At 46.8% G+C, this 21,752-nt stretch overlaps 1 protein-coding gene across 2 annotated transcripts in view; it reads left to right on the forward strand.

The window, feature by feature from the left end:
• The window catches only part of LOC105467107 (transient receptor potential cation channel subfamily C member 7), a 141,124-nt gene extending 120,004 nt beyond the window's left edge, over nucleotides 1-21,120 (forward strand). For both annotated transcript variants that reach the window (XM_011716484.2, XM_011716485.3), the window contains 5 exons: nucleotides 1,978-2,173; nucleotides 7,617-7,838; nucleotides 8,519-8,599; nucleotides 17,575-17,650; nucleotides 20,250-21,120. In XM_011716484.2, coding sequence (XP_011714786.2) covers nucleotides 1,978-2,173; nucleotides 7,617-7,838; nucleotides 8,519-8,599; nucleotides 17,575-17,650; nucleotides 20,250-20,419 — 745 coding nt within the window. In that variant the 3' untranslated portion in view covers nucleotides 20,420-21,120. The remainder of the gene's footprint in view (nucleotides 1-1,977; nucleotides 2,174-7,616; nucleotides 7,839-8,518; nucleotides 8,600-17,574; nucleotides 17,651-20,249) is intronic.
• Nucleotides 21,121-21,752: the final 632 nt, after the last annotated feature.

The following is a 21,752-nucleotide window of genomic DNA, read 5'->3' on the forward strand; positions in this document are numbered from 1 at the left end:
CTACTGTCACCTTCCAGTTTGGAATTTAGGGTTCATCTGTTGGTTTTGGAATCTGTCTGTCACTGTTCCCTTCCACAAGTGTGATAACTGAAAGATTGCTTCATAATGGGACACAGTACTGCAGTGAATCACAACACAGGGTGGATGACATCTTTTCACACAAAATGCTGCATTTCACATGAGAAAAACAGTTCTCCTCCTTTCCAGAATAGCACCAGGAGCTGGAGCTCTGCTATAAAGGCTTAATACCCTGTTGTTGCTTCTAAACCCCCAACTAAATTATTTCTCACTAATGCTAAAATGAATTCAATGTTTCAAACTCACAGTTTTAAAAGAAACCAAAAACAAACACTGACAATACAATCCCACTTCAAATATCAGTTTTCCAGACTCTGAAGGGTGTGCATAGGGAATGAGCCAAACAACTGGGTAGACACACACACATGCACACACACACACATACACACCCCACACACAATCACACTCAGGAGAGCTGTAAATTCATGCGAGTCAAGAGTTGGATTTTTAGCCCAAGTGACGAGTACCAGTATTTTTGTACATCTTGTCAAATAAATACCAATCCTTGAGAAATGCTGATATTTTTAAAGATCTAGCTAATCCTGGCCATTTGTGGGTGAGTGTTGAAAACCTGAAATGTTAAAGAGGAAAAAAAAAAGTGCTTTCTCATAGTGGTACCAAAAATCTGGATGAAAACTAAAAGAACTACGCTTAACCATTCAGAAGTTACCAGATACACTTGCATGGTCTAAACCTCCCAACCAAAATCCAGCTTTCTTATTCAATCCCAGGTCATCAACCTGATGCAGGGTCATGGCCATAGAGTATGGACTATGAAATGCACTTGGGTCTTATTCATAATACTGCTGTATTTCAGTTACTTTGTAGTCTCAAAAGGGCCAAAGAGCAGTGTCCTTAAAGCCGAGTCTAACCTGAACTGCCCTCAAGACACGTGCAGCATCTAACCTAAGTGAGCCGTAAGGTGAGGTTTGGGCAGTCACCTGGTGATTTTGAACCATGTGGGCACACCAGAATCTCCACTCTCATTCTTGATAATTCAGCCCCAGTTTAGAAAACTTAATACATGTGGGTAGCCTCAGCTCTGTGTCATGGAGGTCATATGAGAGCCCACCCAGAGCTGCTCATGAGGCTTAAGTTAGCTGCTCTGTGTTGAGTGCCTAGAAGTGTCAAACTCCAGGGACGCCATCCTGCTGTGTGGACACTGCCCACTTTCCAGGTATCTGCCATCACTCCCCTTCACGTGGGCTGTGGAGTCTGAGAAGAAATGGTTAGGGCTTAATGGAAGGAAGAGTGTACTTTCTGGAGCTCATAATGCACAAGAACAAACATTTACCCAGGTGTTTAATTTTAAATGTTTAAGTTAATTACAGTAAGAGAAAAGTGATACCACAACCAGGAGTCCTGATAAATGGATTGAATAAAAAATAGCCTGCCATTTTTAATATTCTTTCAAAGTCTTCTTAGAAATATGAATGTCACATTATCTCAGAATGCAGGCGCCACCAACCAGCCCAGCCCCACTCCAGGATAACTGAGCACTCCAAGGTAAAGCCTGACCAATGGCAACTTTCATTTTAAAAGTTCAAGCTGGCCAGATGCAGTGGCTTACATCTGTCATCCCAGCACTTTGGGAGGCTAAGGTGGGATGATACCTTGAGCCCAGGAGTTTAAGACCAGCCTGGGCAACATAGTGGGATCCCATCTCTACAAAAAATAAAACAATTAGCCAGGTGTGGTGGTGCACAGCTGTAGTCTCAGCTACACAGGAGGCTGAGGCAGGAGGATGCTTGAGTCCAGGAGGTCAGGGCTGGATTGAGCCATGATTGAGTCACTGCACTCCAGCCTGGGTGACAGAGTGAGACCCTGTCTCAAAATAAATGAATAAATAAAATTTAAGCTGATGCAAACTACATGAAAGGACTGTCTGTTTCTTTGCAGGGTTGAAGAAAGTTTTAAAACTTTATTTTGGTCCATATTCGGCTTATCTGAAGTAATCTCAGTGGTGCTGAAATACGACCACAAATTCATCGAGAACATCGGCTACGTTCTCTACGGCGTTTATAACGTCACCATGGTGGTAGTGTTGCTCAACATGCTAATAGCCATGATCAACAACTCCTATCAGGAAATTGAGGTAAGGCCAGGTCACCGAAAATGCTCGCTGTCCCTCATCTATTTACATTGCTGTTTTCAGCAATGAGGGGAATGATGTTAGAAGGCCATGGTTGTTAAATGTGTAGCCAGAACACCAAATAACAGGCATTCTTCCTGGATTGCTTCTAGAAATACTTCTGGTCAGTCTGCCCCATGGCCTTGCTGCTACCACCATGAGGCCCAGCGAGAGTAGAAAGAACTGGAGTCATGAGTCTTCTCTCTTTTAAACTTGTCTTCTCAGGACATCGTGCAGATGACAATGGCAATCAATCAGAATGACTGTCTTTCAGCCCCCCCAGCCCCTTTTGCCTCTCACATGTTATTTATTAAGTACCTACTGTAAGCCAAATCTGCACTAGGCACTGGTGATACCAAGATGACTAAGACACAGTTCCTGCCTAGAGAAACTCATAGTCCAGCGAGGAGATCATACAGGGTGATCAACAAATTCCAATGCCCTGGGGCCAGTGCAGTCAGGTTGTAGGGGGTGGTGTGGGGACAGAGACAGAGATTGACTGTGGGGGAAGCTTCCAGAGGTGATGCTGGAAGGCCATTTAAAATGAGAACAATTTTGCCTGACAGACAACGGGGTTGAGAGAATGTATCAGGAGGCAATTTATGAAAATCTAAAAGGCATGAGCCATAAGCTATTGATTGCAGCTTTGTTTAGAATAGCAAGAAATTAAAAACAAACTAAATGAGCATTAATAGGAATCTAATTAAATAGACTATGATGCATCTGAAAAATGGGATGCTGTGCAATTCTATTTTAAGAAGGATAAATATGTTCTCTAGATGCTGATGGGGAAAGACTTTCAAGTTACAGTGGCAGGAGATAAAAATCAAGTTCCAGAACAATGAATATAGTGGGCTTTCTCTTGTGTAAGAGAGAAAGAAAAGGGAATGTGATTCATTTGTGATTGTATAAGCATATGGAAAGAACAAACCTCTGAAAGGTCCACAAGAAGGACACCACGGCGTGCCTGTTGAGAGGTGGGAGTGGGAGGCATGGTGGGTGGAATTCCTTCTCTTTATACTTTTTGTCCTTTATAAATCATATTGTTGTTTTACCTACTATAAGATTAAATAAATGAGCTAAAGTTAAAACAAAATAAAAAGCACTGACCTATTGACACAACAATTCCAATTCTGGGAATAGATCCAATATGATTTTACACAGATGTTCGTTAAAGGAAAAACCTGGAAATAGTCCATTGATAGGAGAATGTTTAAATAAACTGTGATGTAGTCACACTTTAGAATAAGGTGTAGGATACTGTACATCGACCATGAGAAAGACCGTTTTGTACTGACATGGGAAAATCCCTAATACATTATTAAGTGAAAAAATGCAAGTTGTAGAAAAATACATATAAGGGAATCTAATCTGCATAACACTACAAATGTAAACATATAGAAAGGAACTCCAAGGAGGCGACAGTGCTCTTGACCAGGCCTCCTCTGGGGGAGGGAATGAAAGGAGAGAGAAGATCTGAATTGGGACTTTCACATTTCCTGGGGCACCTCTGTCCTTAAAGTATAAGAAACAATGTTTATGTACTTCTTATACAGAAAAAAGTAAAGATCCCTGTGTATTAACTTGCTAGGGCTTTCCTAAAACATACCACAGACTGTGTGGCTTAAACATTAGGAGTTTCTTCCCTCACAGTTCTAGAGATCACAAGTCCAAGATCAACATCAGCAGGGTTGGCTCCTTCTGAGCCTCTCTGCTCAGCTTGCAGATGTCCACCTTCTTGCCGTGTCCTCACACACCCTTGCCACCAGTCCAAAAAGAGGGCCCCACCCTCGTCACCTCATTTAACCTCAGTCACCCTTTAAAGGCTCCATCTCCAAATATAGTCACCTTCTAACTTAATGGGGGTTAGGGCTTCTACATAGGAATTTTAGGGGGCACAATTTAGTCTATGTTACCCTCCCCGAAAAAGAGTACTCTATACAGTAGGGAGCACATGAACCAAGGCAGGGAGGGGTGAAGCAGTGTGGTATGCTCAGCGCTGCAAGAGCGTAGATTGAGCGAGGAAAAAAGGCAAGAGGTGAGAGGAAGAGGTGAGCCTGGCCATGAAGCCTCAGCTGTTGCCCTCCAGAAAAATACAGCACATCGTGGATGGACAAACAACACATATATTTTTAAACCATTTTACATACTTAGTCACCAGTGTGGATAATGAGCTCTTGTCCACTAGTCCTTCCTGCCCTTCTGGGCCTCAGTTTCCCCCGGTGTAAGAGAAAACCAGATGGTGCCTGGAAAAACTGCAGGTCTCTGCGCCACTCTCCCCGGCAGTCTGCCATATCCTAACAGGCATGTAATGCTTTGGCTGAAATGACAGTAGCATGGGAAACCTCGCGGTTGGCTGTGAGGGATGCCCACTAGCTGAGGGCAGGAGCAGGCAAGCCCACGGCATGTGATGCCAAGTTATCCCACCACGGAAAGGGGCCCCGACATGCAGAGAGTGTATTACAGCCCCACAACTCCCCTCTGGGCTCTGGACTTCTGGGGCAGGTGAGGGCACATGTTCTCACCTCTCTTACTGGACCATGGAAGGTACCACTGGAAAATGCCAGGCGTTCATGATCACATGTAGTTTTCATGATGCAAATATTTGTAAACCCTTCCATGAGAACACTAATTTATTGGCTCAGTAGATCTTAAGCCCCTGCTGTCCAAATCCACAACTCACCTGCGCCTGCCCCTCCATTCAACTCCCCCCACCCCAGCCCCCTGCCTCTGCAGGCAGCACAGCCTTCTCCAGCAGAGAGCTCTGCCCTGCTCCATTCTGCTCAACCCGCCTCCCCAGCCGCTGCCACTGCATGGCACCCTGCCTGCCTGTGTCTTCACCCCTCTCTTGCTACCTAATCCTTCCTGTCAGCATTTAAATAAGTCTCTTGATCTTAAAAAAAAGAAAAGAAAAAAGAACTATGAAAAATCCTCCCTCTATCTTACTTTCCAGCTCCCAACCTCTTTCTCCCTTGTTCCTTACTGCCAGCATCCTCAAGTTATTTACACTTCTCACTGCCTCTTCCACGAGTTAATTCTTACAAATTCTCTACCCCCCACCCCACCCACCCTTGACCTTGTTGAGGACTGCTCACTCCTCGGATCTGAACCCAAACACCAGCCAGTTTTCCCTGACCCCCAGACTGGGTCAGTGGCCTCAGTACCTAGACCCTCCTCCAGCTCTGGGTACAACAATAGGTAAAAGACTAACTAACTAGCTGTTGAACAGCTGATTATAACCCTGTACTCTTGTGGGCCTCTCCTGGGCCCTTGCTGGGCTCACATCATTGGCCAGACTGTGTGTTCCACCACCGCATGGATTGTCATGCCCAGGGCCTCCCTAGCACATACCAGGTGCATAGCAGGTGCTTCATCAATGCTAAGGGACTGAAGGTTGACTGCTAGGCCTATGCTAGGCTATGGAGATGAAAATCACATTTGTTGAGGGCTTACTAAGTGTCTGGCACTGTTCAATGTCGTCTACGCATTAACTCCTTTAATCCTCTCAGCCTATTCGATAGGTATTGCTATGCTTATGTTACAGATGAGGAAACTAAGGCCCAGAGTGATCAGTCACCTGCCATGGTTGCATAGATAGTAAGGAGCAGAGCCAGGATTTAAACCCACACAGGCCACAGAACCCATGCACTTTGCACTATACCACACTTCCTCTCAGGATGGGTGTCCCTGTTACAACTGTCCTGTACAGCGAGACCAGGAGTGAGCCCTGCCCTCACAAAGCTTCCAACCTAAAAGATCCTTGTAGGATGTCCCCAAGTGAACCAGGCCCAGTGTCGATCCTCAACAAAAGCAAAGTGGTCAAACCTGCTGGTTATAACCCCGTACTCTTGTGGTATATCCCAGCAGCCTCTCCTGGGCCCTTGCTGGGTTCACAGCCCCTCAGAGTGTAGTCACTGTCTGTGGAAAGAGGAACCCACTGCCCAGGGAGCACATACGCACTACTGATCTCAGGGCTATGTGAGGGAAGCAGTTTTATCTCCATAAGCTCAAGACACTCAGCTAAAGTTACACAGCTAATAAGGGATTTTGAGCCCAGGTCCATCTGTTTACAAACCCCACACCTCTTTTCTGGTCTCAAACTGCCCTCCTAGGACAGAGATTCGAGGAACCTGTCTAGACAAAATACACCTGCTCCTCTCGGGGACCCACTCAGCATTCTGGCATTGACACAAGGTCTGAAGGAACAGAACCTGGGTTTAAGTCTAACCCCACTGCCCCAGAAGAGAACACAGCTGGATCCCCTCCTACAAACTACACTCAGGCTTTGCTCCCCTTGAATTACATATGTAAGATCTATAAACATCCTCCCTGGCAGCACTCTGACCAATAAGAAATATACTGTGCTGTCCAATGTGGTAGCCACTAACCACATATGCCTATCAAGCACTTAAAATGTGGCTGGTCCAGCCGGGCGTGGTGGCTCACGCCTGTAATCCCAGCACTTTGGGAGGCCGAGGCAGCCAGATCACAAGGTCAGGAGATCGAGACCATCCTGGCTAACACAGTGAAACCCCATCCGTAATAAAAACACAAAAAATTAGCAGGGCATGGTGGCGGGTGCCTTTAGTCCCAGCTATTTAGGAGACTGAGGCAGGAGATGGCGTGAATCCAGGAGGCGGAGCTGGCAGTGAGCCGAGGTCGCGCCACTGCACTCTAGCCTGAGCGACAGAATGAGACTCCATCTCAAAAAAAAAAAAAAAAAAAAAAGTGGCTGGTCCAAATAGATGTGCTGTAAGGATAAAATTCACACTGGAGTTTGAAGACTTAGTATGAAAACAGTAAGGTAAGCTATCTTAATATTGTTTTATAATGCTTACATGTTGAAATGATATTTTTGATCTACTGCATTAAATATACTATATTACTAAAATTAATTTCACCTGTTCGATTTTACTTTTTAGAATGGAGCTAGTAGAAAATTGAAACTTACCTATGTGGCTCATCTTTTTGGCTCACAATATATTTCTAGTGAGCAGCACTTCTTTAGAGGTTAACAAATACAGTAACGCCGTGGTGGCTGGTGAATCAGCTAGCAGAGCTATAAAAATTAATGACTAGCCAGATTAAGTGGCGGTGAGAAAAGTTCTTTGGCTAGCTGCATGTGGAGAATGTTGGTAGAAGTACCCAGTGTAGAACAGGGGTGGTTAGTATGAACTGGTCGAGGCTTCTCAGTCATGAGTCCGAAGGACAGAGGCGGAAAGAGTGACCATTGTGCATGGCTTTAGTGAGAGTAAACTCCCCTTCTCTGTGCCATCTGTAGACGCACCAGAGTCCTGCTTAGAAGTCTGCTCTCCGAATGTGTAGGCTGTGTCTCCGCTCCTCAGGATGGGCTCCGTTGTTAAATCGCGGCCTTCGAGGGTGTGTTGTTGTTTCCCTTGTTCCACAGGAGGATGCAGATGTGGAATGGAAATTCGCCCGAGCAAAACTCTGGCTGTCTTACTTTGATGAAGGAAGAACTCTACCTGCTCCTTTTAATCTAGTGCCAAGTCCTAAATCATTTTATTATCTCATAATGAGAATCAAGATGTGCCTCATAAAACTCTGCAAATCTAAGGCCAAAAGCTGTGAAAATGACCTTGAAATGGGCATGCTGAATTCCAAATTCAAGGTAGGTAGCCTGTGGTTTATGGGGCTGGAGAAGGCAGCAGGAGGGGGCGGGCAAGTGGAGTGTGTTTGAGTCATATGGCTGCCCTCCCCCACCCCATGCAAGGGGGGTCAGGGGCTGGGAGGGCCGGTACTCTGTAGAGTCTGCCTGGACACATCTGAAAGCTCCAATGCCAGCAGAGGCTACTGTGATACCCCCCTTTCTCCTTGCAACCCCTTGGAGAGGTGCCCTGCTGGGGACTTAGCAAGCTGCCTGGCTAAGCCGTGACCCCAGTGAAGGGAACACCTTAGTGGACTTGGAAATAGAACAGCTTTTCTCAGAAAGTGTCTGGAAAATGATCTCTGAGAAAAAGGTTTCCTTCCCACTCTCTGGCTCTCCTGGGGATTCTCAGTGTTTATTAGTATGTTAAAACCCCTGGAGAAAAGACATCCATCTAACCTTAACTCAGTGCTTTCCAACCAAGTTGACTAAACAATATTCTGTAACCCTTATTAACATCCTACAGAGCTAAAGGTCCTAGAAACAATGTTCTAGGAAGCCAAGCAGCACCGGGTCAATCAGCTTTCAGAAGCTGCCTCACTGAGACAGCCCCGTATGTGGATACTGTTCAAGTCCTACAAGATATGTAGGGATGCATGTATGTTTTTGTGTGTGATATGTGTGGGTTTGTTTGTTTTATCCAGAAGACTCGCTACCAGGCTGGCATGAGGAATTCTGAAAACCTGACAGCAAATAACACTTTCAGCAAGCCCACCAGATACCAGGTAACCACCCCTTTCCCAAGCATCCAAGCATGGGCAGAAGTAGACTCCACTAAGACACAGATTCAGTCCCATGGCTGTGTCATCCCCCAAGAACACAGCTTCATTCCTTCCTTTATTGCACAAATATTTATTGGGTGCTTACTATATGTCAGGCACTGTGCTACTTCCTGGGGATACAGATAGAGATGTGGTTCCTTCCTCAGTGGCACCTCCAGTCTAGTGACAATGGACAATGAACAAGTCAACACAGAGATAAGTGTATGCCCTCAAACTGATGACAGTGACAAAAAGAAAACAGAAGGACTCAAAAACAGAGAAAAATAGGGAGCTTCTGCTTAGATACGGTTTTCAGAGGGGACATCTTCAGGGAGAGAACAGTCAGCCAAGACCACTCGGATGCAGGAGGCAGCCATATGTGACCTTCCGGGCAGAGGAAGAGAAGGGTGGCAGGTCCAGAGCAGCCTGGCCCTGTGGAAGCAGAGAGCGGAAGGAGGTGAGGTCAGAGGACCAGACCACTGTCAGGATGGGGGAGAGGGTAACTTTGCCCAGGAGGGGAGATAATGAAATTGTATTCGTGCTTTAAGAAACCACCTAACTGCTATAATGAGAGGAGACAGGTGGGGACAAGAGTAAAAGCAGGGATTCCAGTGAGGAGGATGTGACAGTCATTCAGGTACAAGGCATGGTTGCTTGGATTGGGGTATGATCAGGGTGATGGAGAAAAGCAGACAGACGCAATACACTTTCTGGATGTATAGCTGCTGGGCACATATGGGGAGGGTGAGGCACACCCAGCATGGCTCCCAGGTTTCTTTCTTAAGCAGTCAAGTAGATATAGGTGTCTTCAGACTTGGACTGCCAGCCTGCCAAGTCTGTTGTCAGAAAAATTAGAAAAAGAACTTTTATGCTTCCAATCCTTGCATTGCTTTTGGAAATGAATGCCAGATCTCTGTATCCGTTTGGATCAGCCCATGCACCAGTGATAAACGATAGCTACGGATAATCAATTATAAAAGTGCAGGCCACTCCTTTCCTGCCTTCCACTTCTCGATGATCAGCAGTTTCACCTATGCTGATCGCTTCTTATCAGATGTAAATTTTAAGCTGTCCTGGGCATGCCTTTGGGTGGAGGTGATGTGCCCCTGGTGCCACCTTCCCACAGGGAGCAATTACAGACTTAGATCTTTTAGATATAGGTCTCTAATTGAATCTCTCCAACCATATTTCAGAAGCCAGCTGTGCAGTTAGGAGGATTTAATTGCACAATTAAGAAATGGCTCATCCCTCAAAGAGCTTATAGTTCTGTCAGATGACAGGCGAAAAATTAGCAATGGGCAAATCTTGTGTTTAATCGCGCACAAAATTGGGACTGACTGGTTTGATCTGCTTTGAGCTATTTTACAAAACAAAGCCTTTGGTCAGTGGAAGGATTTTTATTTCTCAGCTTTTCAGAGAGAAGTGTAGATTATCTGTGTCACAGAAAAGATAGATACCCAATGGGTTAGGGCCACATCTCTCCTAGGTTTTGAGCAGAATCAGCTCCTGAGATACAGGAAGATCAATTCTGTGTGAATGTCCCATCCCAGAATGAATCCTTTCTGAAGGAGACCATTTCCTTTTATTTATTTATTTACGTACTTATTTACTTTATTTATTTATTTTAGACAGAGTTTCACTCTTGTTGCCCAGGCTGGAGTGCAATGGCACAATCTCGGCTTGCCACAACCTCCACCTCCCAGGTTCAAGTGATTCTCTTGCCTCAGCCTCCCGAGTAGCTGGGATTACAGGCATGCACCATCATGCCTGGATAATTTTGTATTTTTAGTAGAGATGGGGATTCACCATGTTGGTCAGGCTGGTCTCGAGCTCCCGACCTCAGGTGATCTACCTGCCTCGGCCTCCCAAAGTGCTGGGATTACAGGCGTGAGCCACCGTGCCTGGTAGGAGACCATTTTCAAAAGCAGTCTCAGAGCAGTCTCCTCTCTGTCTTCCATCCTCGCTGGTTGAGTCCATACTGCCTTGAATCTCCCCAGGAACTTCCTGCTGTGATTACAGAGATTGGTCGTCTACAGCTTCAGGCAACTGATGACCTCGAAAAGCTTTGCTCATTTTGTAATTTGTGACTCCACAGAAAAAGCCTGAGGCGACTTACTCAAATAGTTGTCACAGAAAAGAAGAAACAAAAAGCCAGCCAGTAGGCATCAGAGGAAAGGGACTGAGGGAGCGTAGTCTTTGCACATCGGCTCTTGGCTCCACCCTGCTAGGCTGCATGGCATCGTCCTGAGTCATCATCTGCTCACAATAGGTGAGATGTCACTAAAAGACACCTGGATGCAGGCTGGACACTAGCTCAGGTGTAGTCGCCCATATTCCTTGGAGATGGGCACTGTCTTCAACCTCATGTAACAGATGAGGGAATTGAGGCTCAGTGGCCAAGGCCACAGAAGTGACTGAACTGAGATCTCTCTGACTCAGAGGGCCCCCCTCTCTCACCACATCATGCTGCCTGGATACTGGCCTATTATTTATCTTCATAGTGTTGCACCAGCACCCTCCTCAGAACCTGTCTTGCCTGTGTTTGACAGTCACCAGGAAGAGACCTATCTGAGCCTTCCAAGCACACAGTGAAGAGGCGAAGAGCAGGAGAAGGCACTGGGGCACTTTTGCTATCACCAGCAGCAAGGACAATTTGAGTGGGGATCTGAGTACGGCTCCTCTCTTTCCTTGGGCCCACCAGTGGTCTTCCAAGTAGCATTGCTTTCCTCCCACAGCAGCTTCCAAATGTGCAGAGAACATTAGCAGCCCAATTCACCCCCTCTTTCTTACAATCCAGGCCCTAGGCAGAGCTGCTGTCACTGAGCACATATTCCATCAGCCTCTCACATGTTGTGGCTCTGAGAAATCACTTAGTGTTCCCAAGAAGATAAAAGCACCATCATTCACACACATTTAGTTACTAAGCTTGCTACTTTTTTGTCTCTTCATTCAATTTCTCGACTGTTAGCGTTTCAGGTGTTTATTCTGCTGTTTGTCAATGCTTCTGCTTTTGTGAGGTCTTTGTTGTAAGGGAAGACAGCTCCTTCAGACTTCAGAGGCTTTCTGTGTTGTTTCCTTAGACTCCAGAGTGTCTGGATTGTTATTTTTCACAAAACCATTTTTTGTAATGTGTTTTCCAGTCTGGGCTCTGCAGACCTGAGACCCAACAATGGAGCAAAACCATGATACTGGTGAGATGGCCAAAGTATGCCTCCTCCCCAAGCTCCCTGTGATCTGTTCCAAGATCCAGCTTGTCAGTTTGTTGGGGCAGGAAGTATACAGACCCACATACTCACTCTGAGAGGTATATTTCTTTATGGTGAAACTAAACAAGTGATATCCCAAATAATAGATAGAATCCAGGCACATCCATCTTTCACATACACGCCAATCTTTATGCTGCAATCTGCTCCCCAAAAGCCAGTGGGGAGTTCTCTTTTCCATCTTCTAAATGGCCTTTACTGAAGAGATCAAAGCAAAGAGGATGGACAACTTGCCAGTGCCTATTTCTTCTATTCTTGTGTCTGATAAACCTCAGTTTAATGAATGACTTGTCCTGTGATCCATTTTGTCCACTCTCTTCCAAATGTTCCTCAATTTCTGTTTTCCTAGGTGACCACATTGCTTCCCTCTGGATCCTACCTCATTGGCCATCATCAACATACAGTATGTGTTCTCTCCCTTGCTTCCTTATCTGTGTCCTCATCTTCCCTGGCTGTGCAGGGAGAGTTGTCTCTCTCATAGAAAGATGTCCTGTATTCCCCTTCACCACCAGCAGCCAGAGGCCATCTGGCCCCTTGTAGTCTGGGCTGGGTCTGGGCTGTGGGAACTGTGTGCCTTCCTCTCCAGACGTAGGGCTCTGCTTGACAACTGCTGTTATCCATTGTGCATCTCATCTTCATCCTCCTGAGTATTCTTTTCCTGAGTGATAGCACTAAATATACTTATCTCCAGTACTTTCTAATGCATGGGGCAGGGCAGGGAGAGTAGACACTACCAGGGACATAGTAACTTGGAGAAAGCTTATTATCTCCATGAAGTGAAAGAATTCTATGGAAGATAGCAAGGAGGTATCTCATACTCATCACAAAACATACACACACACACACACACACACACACACACACACACAGATACACACACATTTCCCCCACATAGTGAAAGAAGGGAAGCTTTCTACATCCATCTTTTCTATTAGGTTGGGGCAAATGTAATTGCAGTTTTTCCATTTTAATGAAATCAAATAGAAATAGATATCCTATCAAGGGAACCAGCCCCCAGTATTTCAACGTAGGTTCTTTCTATTTTCCATAAGCGTCGGCCGGCTGAGAAACAAAGAGAAAGAGTACAAAGAGAGGAATTTTACAGCTGGACCTCCGGGGGTGACATCACATATCGGTAGGACTGTGATGCCCACCTGCGCCACAAAACCAGCAGGTTTTTATTGAGGATTTCAAAAGGGGAGGGGGTGCAAGAACAGGGAGTAGGTCACAAGATCACATGCTTCAAAGGGCAAAAAGGAGAATAAAGATCACATGCTTCTGAGGCCAATAAAGATCACAAGGCAAAGGGCAAAGCAAAGATCACAAGGCAAAGGGCAAAATCAAAAACTCCTGATAAGGGTCTATGTTCAGCTTTGCATGTATTGTCTTGATAAACATCTTAAACAACAGAAAACAGTGTTCAAAAGCAGAGAACTGGTCTGACCTCAAATTTACCAGGGTGGAGTTTCTTCCCCACCCTAATAAGCCTGAGAATACTGCAGGAAACCAGGGCGTATTTCAGTCCTTATCTCAACCACATAAGACAGACACTTCCAGAGTGGCTATTTGTAGACCTCCCCCCAGGAATGCATTACTTTCCCAGGGTCTTAATTATTAATATTCCTTGCTAGGAAAAGAATTCAGCGATATCTTCCCTACTTGCATGTCCGTTTATAGGCTCTCAGCAAGAAGAAAAATATGGCTCTATTGTGCCCAGCCCCACAGGAAGTCAGACCTTATAGTTGTCTTCCCTTGTTCCCTGAAAATTGCTGTTATTCTGTTCTTTTTGAAGGTGCACTGATTTCATATTGTTCAAACACACGTTTTACAATCAATTTGTACAGTTAACGCAATCATCACAGTGGTCCTGAAGTGATGTACATCCTCAGCTTACAAAGGTAACAGGATTAAGAGATTAAAATAAAGACAGGTGTAAGAAATTATGAAAGTATTATTAGGGAAGTGATAACCATCCATGAAATCTTCACAATTTATGTTCCTCTGCCGCAGCTCCAGCTGGTACCTCCTTTCAGGGTCCCTCACTTCCTGCAACAATATCCTCTGTGCCATCCATGTTAAATAGAACTTTTGGCCATTTCTCCAACCATTTCAGGCTTTCTGGTGGCAAAACTGGCTTTTGAAGGTATCAAGTTGTGCAGCATGCACATAACAGAAGGGAAGTTAGGTCTCTATGAGGACATGAAGTTTTTTTGGTTTATGAGACAGAGTCTCACTCTGTCACCCAGGCGGCAGTGCAATGGCACCATCTTGGCTCACTGCAACTTCTGCCTCCCAGGTTAAAGCAATTCTCCTGCCTCAGCCTCCCAAGTAGCTGGGACTACAGGTGTGCATCAACACGCCTGGCTAAATTTTGTATTTTTAGCAGAGATGGGGTTTCGCCATGTTACCCAGGCCGGTCTCCAACTCCTGGCCTCAAGTGATCCACCTGCCTCAGCATTCCAAAGTGCTAGGATTATAGGCACGAGCCACCATGCCAGGCAGGACATGAAGTCTTTAAGAACTGGCAGGCAGTCATACTGCTCTCCCTGAAGGTCCCTGTCACTCTGGGAAGTGCCCTGGAGGTGAGGAGGAAGGCTAAAGTTTCCCGGCACGTCTGCAGTGCTCATCTGGTTCTGCTTCCACAGGAAGCCTTTATAATCCTAATGCACACTGACAGCTTCAAAGTAAACCTTTGCTTTTCTACCCTCTGAGCCCTAGGTCAACAGAAACCCTGGCTCAGGTTGAGCATGCCAGTGCTCAAGAGTGGGTCATGAGCATTCCTGCCAGTGCCAGAGCAGAGACCCCCTTCTTCAAGGGATGACCACTGTATGATGTCACCCAGCCTCTGAAATCTAGTGAGGCTTCCCCCTGCATAAAAAGACTCAGTACCCAGACATGGCCCAAACCCTCTTTGACTAATAGGGGCCAGTTTCCCACATCTCTTTTCCTAAACCATCTTGAGCCTTTATTTTGATGCCCAGATGAAGCCCCAGCCATGGTTTCCATGCTGGTTAAATCTCAGATCTGCCACTTTCCAGCTGTGTGACCTTGGAGAAGTTACATCAGTGTCTGAGCCTCAGTGTCCTCATCTGTAAATGGAGATGACAACTCCCATCTCACTGAGTTTCTTGGAGGAGTCAGTAAGATGACTTTTGTGAGAGGCTGGCACAATCCTGGTCTATGGAAGCACTCAATGCATTTGCTTCTTTGCATCTTCATCCTTTCACCCTTCCTCCTGAGGGGCTCCTCTGCATTGAGGGAGACTACAAGCAGGATCTCACCTATCCCAGCCAAATAGGGTTTGAGGGGCACATTTTCTATTACTAGTAAATATACGCCATGGAATGTTCTTAAATACAAAAGGTGCACACCAAACAAGAAGGGCTGCAATTCTGGCTGCACCTATGAAAGGATTTTCCTCAACGTCATTTGACTACCAATCTCTGGCTTATTATTTTACATGAGAAACAGTAAAGCTCTTTAATTGATGGATCCAGAAACTGAAGAACCCTCAATTCCTGAGGTTTGCCTTGAAAAGGCAACCAACTTTAACTAGGTCCCTTTAATTTTGTGTCAGCCTGAAAGCTTGCCGTGGAAGAACACTTCTGAATTTCTTATTCAGTAAGAATGACAGATACCTAGGTGTCTGTTTTGTTATGTGTTTTGTTTTTTTTTTTTTTTTTTCATGAGAACTAGTTTGGGACAAAGTTTTTGTCTTGTTTTGTTTTTCCAACTCAAAGTGAAAGCAGCATTATTGAGTCTCATGGAAAGGGATATGTGTGTGTGTGTGTGTGTGTATGTATATATATTTTGTATATATCTTTTATATAATCTCAAAAAATATTTGTTGAGATATATATTTTATATATATCTGAAATATATATATATATATATATATATATATATATATATATATATATATATATATTGAGATGGAGTCTCGCTCTGTTGTCCAGGCTGGAGTGCAGTGGCATGATCTCAGCTCACTGCAACCTCCTCTGCCTCCCAGGTTCAAGCAATTCTCCCTGCCTCAGCCTCATGAGTTGCTGGGATTACAGGTGCCCACCACCATGCCCAACTAACTTTTGTATTTTTAGTAGAGACAGGGTTTCACCATGTTGGCCAGGCTGGTCTTGAACTCCTGACCTCAGGTGATCTGCCCACCTCGGCCTCCCAAAGTGCTGGGATTACAGGCATGAGCCACCGCACCTAGCTTGAAAGGGGTATGTTTTTATAACTTAGATAACTTACTTTATTGACTAGACTATATCCATGAGAAATTCAGCACTGCAGTTTAACCACTAGTAGGATAAGACCCAGGCTTCTCTGAGAAGGATCAGCAGGAAGCAGCAACGGTCAATTCTTCAGCCTGAAATTAGATCACGACTCAAACCACAGAGCCAGTTGGCCCATGAGCCCAAGGGCTGAGGAGGGGCAGCGCTGGCCTGAATGAGCTAAACCCAGTGTTATCCTAGAGAGCCTTTTGGGTTCAGGTGAAGTCTTGGAATCACAGGCCAGGAAGCATCTCTGTGACAAGCTCTTCACGGTTAAAGGGATGGAAAGAACCATAATTGATGATAACGAGTAAATCCTCCAGCTCTTTGCATCCAGTTCACTTACTTTTTATTTGCAAGATGCTTTTCCACAGCCTATGTAGCAAAGCTAGGAACAGAATCAGGTCCCTACAGGTCTCTTCAAACTGGAAAATGCTGCCTCTGTCCTCTTGGTCCCCAGGTGTGAACAGGTGAGAAGGCCACAGGAAGGGAGGACCAAGGAGCAGGGAAATCCCTTCCTCTCTTCCACAGTGCTCATCTCTTGGAAGATTCAGAAGTCTCGGCTACCCGAGTATTTTTAAATCCTGTGATTTCGCAGGAACCCTGGACCAACTAGCTGGCAAAATCCAAAGTTCACCTCCTGCAGTCTTTCCTACACTTGGCTCTATTCTTGGTGTGTCTTAAGTGTTTATTCATGCCTCGCCTGCTTAACGAATTCGGTATTTGCATAATGAACGGAACTTGAGGGCCAAATCCTTCTCCAGTGTGACTCCGGCAGCACAGTGTCAGGCCTGTGGGAAGTGGTATCTCTGTAAAACCCCAGAGGCCCAGCTGTGTCTGCTTCTGCTTCTGGTAGGAATTTTCCAAGGTACAGTGGACTTATCCTCCAAGCCTGGTCCTAACTTCTGTACCCAGCGGATCTCCTCTCATGAAGCGCACACTGCTCACTGTGACCTCCGAGGGAGGCAGCTCCACCCAGGCAGGCCTGCTAAGTCTTCCCCAGCCCTCCATCCTTGAAATAGAACTGAGGTCCAGGAAAGATGACATGACTGAGTAGGGCAGAGCCAGGCCAAGGCCCCTGGAGCAGAGACGTGGATCCAGGATTTCCGCCACTCCCCACTCCACCCTTTCTCTCTGTCTCTCCCTCTCTGCTTGGCTCAGTTTCCTGCCACAGAGAAGTATCCCAGGTTCAGGTGGACATTGTGTCCTGTAGGGGAGGCTAAACAGAGACTGACCAGGTACCCACACTGTGCAGGGTACCCTCCAGAGTGAGGCGCCAGGCATGGGAGGGTCGCCGTGGTTGCTGAGGCTCTTCAAGTGAGGGAGGGGTCCTGCTACACCACGCAGGCTGCCTCTGCACTAGGCCCACCCTGTCTGATCCCTTCCTTGCTTGACATTTCAGAAAATCATGAAACGGCTCATAAAAAGATATGTCCTGAAAGCCCAGGTGGACAGAGAAAATGACGAAGTCAATGAAGGTAAGTGACTGGATTTCCACCTGCGTGGTGATTTAAAATAACACAGGTTCTGCGGGTCTCACCGGCCTATGGCCACGGTGTTGTCAGGGCAGTGTGCTCCTTTCCGGAGGCTCCAGGGAGGCTCAGTCTCCTTGGTCATTCAGGTGTCAGCAGAGTGCATTTCCACGGGGCTGCAGGCCTGTCCCCATTTCCTTGCTGGCCTGAGCTCCAGCTGGGCTGCCCTGAGCTCCAGCACTTGGTCTGTGCATACAGCCCCACCACCTCAGAGCTGGCAGCAGGCATCAGGCACTCTCATGCTTCATTTGCCCTGCCTCATCTTCCGTTGTCCCATCTCTGACCCCACTCCTCTACCTTCCTCCCCCACCTTTTTTTTTTCTTTGAGATGGAGTCTTGCTCTGTCACCCAGGCTGGAGTGCAATGGCACAATCTCTGCTCACTGCAACCTCCGCCTCCCGGGTTCAAGCGATTCTCCTGCCTCAGCCTCCTGATTAGCTGGGATCACAGGTGCATGCCTCCACGTCCAGCTAATTTTTTTTTTTTTTTTTTTTTTAGTAGAGATAGGATTTTACCATGTTGGTCAGGCTGGTCTCAAACTCTTGACCTCGTGATCCGCCCGCCTCGGCCTCCCAAAGTGTTGGGATTACAGGCGTGAGCTACTGAGCCCTGGCCCCTCCTCCACTTTTAAGGACTCACGTGATTGAATTGGTTCCACCAAGATAATCCAGAATAATCTCCTTCTGTTAAGGGCAGCTGATCAGCAACCTGAATTCTATTTGCCACCTCAGTTCCCCTTTGAGAGGGAACATGACTACCCACAGGCAGAACACCAGGGATTAGGACAGGGACATCTTGGGAGTGGGGGACATTCCTCTGCCTCCCACAGCAGTGGTGGCCTTGAGCCAACCTTATGCCTCTTGAGTGCAGGATGGTTCAGAATTCCAGTGCTGTACTTCATTCCGTGGTGTGCGTCCACTGAGCAGATGCACACTGCCTTTAGGGTCTGCCACGTGCTTCTAACTGGCCCTGTCCAGTCTCAGTTCGAGGTTCTCAGCATCTAACTGCCAGCCGTGTTTCTCAAAGTGTTCCCCACCTCAGAACTAGCTGTTAAAACTACAGACCCCAGACCCCACCCAGACTAATGAATCAGCATCTCTGGAGTGGGGCCTGGGATCTGCTTTTGGAAAACTGCACCAGGGGTCTCTGATGCACAATGAGGCTTACCGGCCATCTTATTTTCACTGTTTGGGTTATTTTCCAGTCAATTTTAAGCAGTTACTCTTAGATGAAAAGCAAATTACTTTATACCAGGTAATTAATGAGATACCTATGATAAGTATTTGCTACCTAGAAACAGCCTCATCCACGAGTGAAGTTTCTGTTCTCCTCGCTTGGGCCACAGGGAACTACAGAAAGAGCCTGGTCATTGGGTGACCCTCTGCTTCATCCTGGGGCACCCAGCATGCAGCTCGAAGTCAGCCATGACTGAACTGCCCCTGAGCTGACATGGTTTAGGGGTTGACAACAGCCCACCTACCTACTCATAGGTCTCAAACAAACAATGGCCAAGTGTCATGCCAGCCAGCCTCAAGCAGTATGTAACTGATTCATGTGAACATCACTGATCATAAAAGGTGGGGGTGCTCAGGTGTCATGCCATCTAACTTACACCATGAAACGGGGGCTCAGTGAAGCACCTGATAAAAATAGGGGGTATATCCATTTGTCAAAATGGTTCAAACTGTACCTTTAAGATCTCTACCTTTTATGTATGTAGACCATACCTGAAAAATAGATGAGCAATGTTTCCACAGACAGTGGACTCCCACACAAGCCAAGTGCAGTATCTACAGTATTAGGAAAGATCCTTCTGACACCTGTTTGTGGTTAATAGAAGATTCCCACAGCCTAGACCCGTTGGACTTCTAACCACAAGGTTCGCTGTGGAAATAAAAGTGAAGGTCCCTGCTAGGTGGTCCCTCATTATGGAAGGAGGAGGCGGCGGGCATTGTCGCAGCTCCTGTCAGCGAGGTGGTGCTGCTGCTGGTGTGGGCTGAGTGGACCCTGCTCAGGTGGCCAGCTCACTCCCAGGAGGCTGGTCAGCTCCATGGCCACCATGGCTGCATCTGCTGTGCCAAGCCATTCTCTCCAGGGTCCTGGGAGTTTCTCTTCTCTACAAATAACTACGGCAGAACAAAACATAGCATCTTCAAAATCAATGCTCCAGTTAATGGAGTTGTTGTCCAGAGTCTTGAAATCTGCCTTTAAAGACTCCAAAACAAACTTTTTAACAAGTATTTTATGAAACAGGTGCTAGACACAATTCACAGCCCTGATCTTGACTCCTCCTTCAAATCCCTAAGGGAAAGGTTTTCCTGGAACGGGAGGAGAAGGGCTTTCTATGGGTCGATGAGTCCTTCAGCGGTGGAGGAGTTGGGTGGTTCTGGGTTCAAATAGAGCCCCCTTTGCCTCACCTTCAACCCTGGTGGGCTGGCCCGGGACCCGACATTCCGCTGGAAGGATGCACATGCCCACATCCGCATGGGACAAGCCCCCAGCTTCCACCTGCTCAGACTCAGCAAAATCTCCTCTGTCCTTGCAGGCGAGCTGAAGGAAATCAAGCAAGACATCTCCAGCCTGCGCTACGAGCTTCTTGAGGAAAAGTCTCAAGCTACCGGTGAGCTGGCAGACCTGATTCAACAACTCAGCGAGAAGTTTGGAAAGAACTTAAACAAAGACCACCTGAGGGTGAACAAGGGCAAAGACATTTAGCAGCCCACATCGGCGTCTGTGACTTCTACCAGCATTCCAAGGCCAGGGTGGATGCCCTGGCCCCCATCCCTGGTGGGGAGGTGTCCCCAGCCCACTCCTCTAGGACATGAAGGGGATCTCCTGGCTCAGTCTCTTGCAGCATGACTGACATCTCCAGCCCGCTGGCCTGCCTAGACCCAGAACTGCTGTGAATCTAGGCGGTTGGGTAAGAAAAGCTATCACGGGAGGAGGGGAGGAACAGTTCCCTGACGAGTGTGAGACCTTTGGTCCAGCCACAGTGAAACCCATCCCTGTGGCCAGAGCAGGAAAAGGCCATCTTGGGTGCACACCTGTGCCCTCCCACTGCAGGTGGGACTGCAGCTCTGGCTGTGTCCTGGGAAGACAAACACCTCAACCCACAAACTCCTTCTCACTCCCTCCCTGCCACTCCCCAACACATCCAAACAGAACCGGGAGGTGACCTGTGATCTATTCTTAAGTGCCAGATGAGAACACAGCCTAATAGCAAAATAGTTCTATTTGTTTATTAAAAAAAAAAAAAAGAGAGAGTTTAAAAATCCTAAATCGAAAACTGTACTGTAGGTAGCACTGTTTAGAAAACAACAAAATCCAAATGATGTATTTTTACCTTTATTAAGATTATCTTGTATTTACTATTTTTACCTAAAATGGAAAGAAATAAAATTACCTCATAATAACTTCTGTGTATACGCTGCCGGGGCCGCCCCACTCGCAGGCCCAGTCTGGAAGTGGCCTTGGGAACCTGTGGCCCAGGGACGCTCTGAGAAGAGAATGGGCTGGTGCGATGGGGGTTGAGTGGGGACGAAGGCACCACCCTCCCGAGAGTCATGCAGCCAGGACCCCCAGGAGCTCCAGCCTCCACCTCCAAGCGCCTCCTCCTGTGCCCAGACCTAAGGTCAGGAAGGGGGTAAAGGAAATGCAGAATAAGTGGAAAGTTTCCTCCCACCCCATTCTAGAACTTTCCTCCATGTGAAAGGAAGGGGAGGGGGCAGGAATGAGGCCTCAAAGTGTCCCCCCACCAAGGAAGAGGCTAAGTGTGAGTAGCGAGAGCAGCCACCAGAGGGCGCGAAGTCCCAACCAATGCCTGTTCCGAGCAGGTGTGGGAAGATGCCATTCATCTTCCGGAAGATGAATGGCATTCATCTTCCAGAAGCTTCCAGAAGAGCGCTCTGGTTCCAAGGAAACACTCCTAGGGCTGGCCAGAAGTATTCAGCGCTTGCTGTGTACTGGGCACTGTGCTCAGGGCTTTGCACGCATCAGTCCACCAGATCCTCACAGCAACCCTGTGAGGTGGGTGATGGTTACAAATTCA

Source organism: Macaca nemestrina, chromosome 6 (assembly GCF_043159975.1).
Source record: "Macaca nemestrina isolate mMacNem1 chromosome 6, mMacNem.hap1, whole genome shotgun sequence".
NCBI lineage: Eukaryota > Metazoa > Chordata > Mammalia > Primates > Cercopithecidae > Macaca > Macaca nemestrina.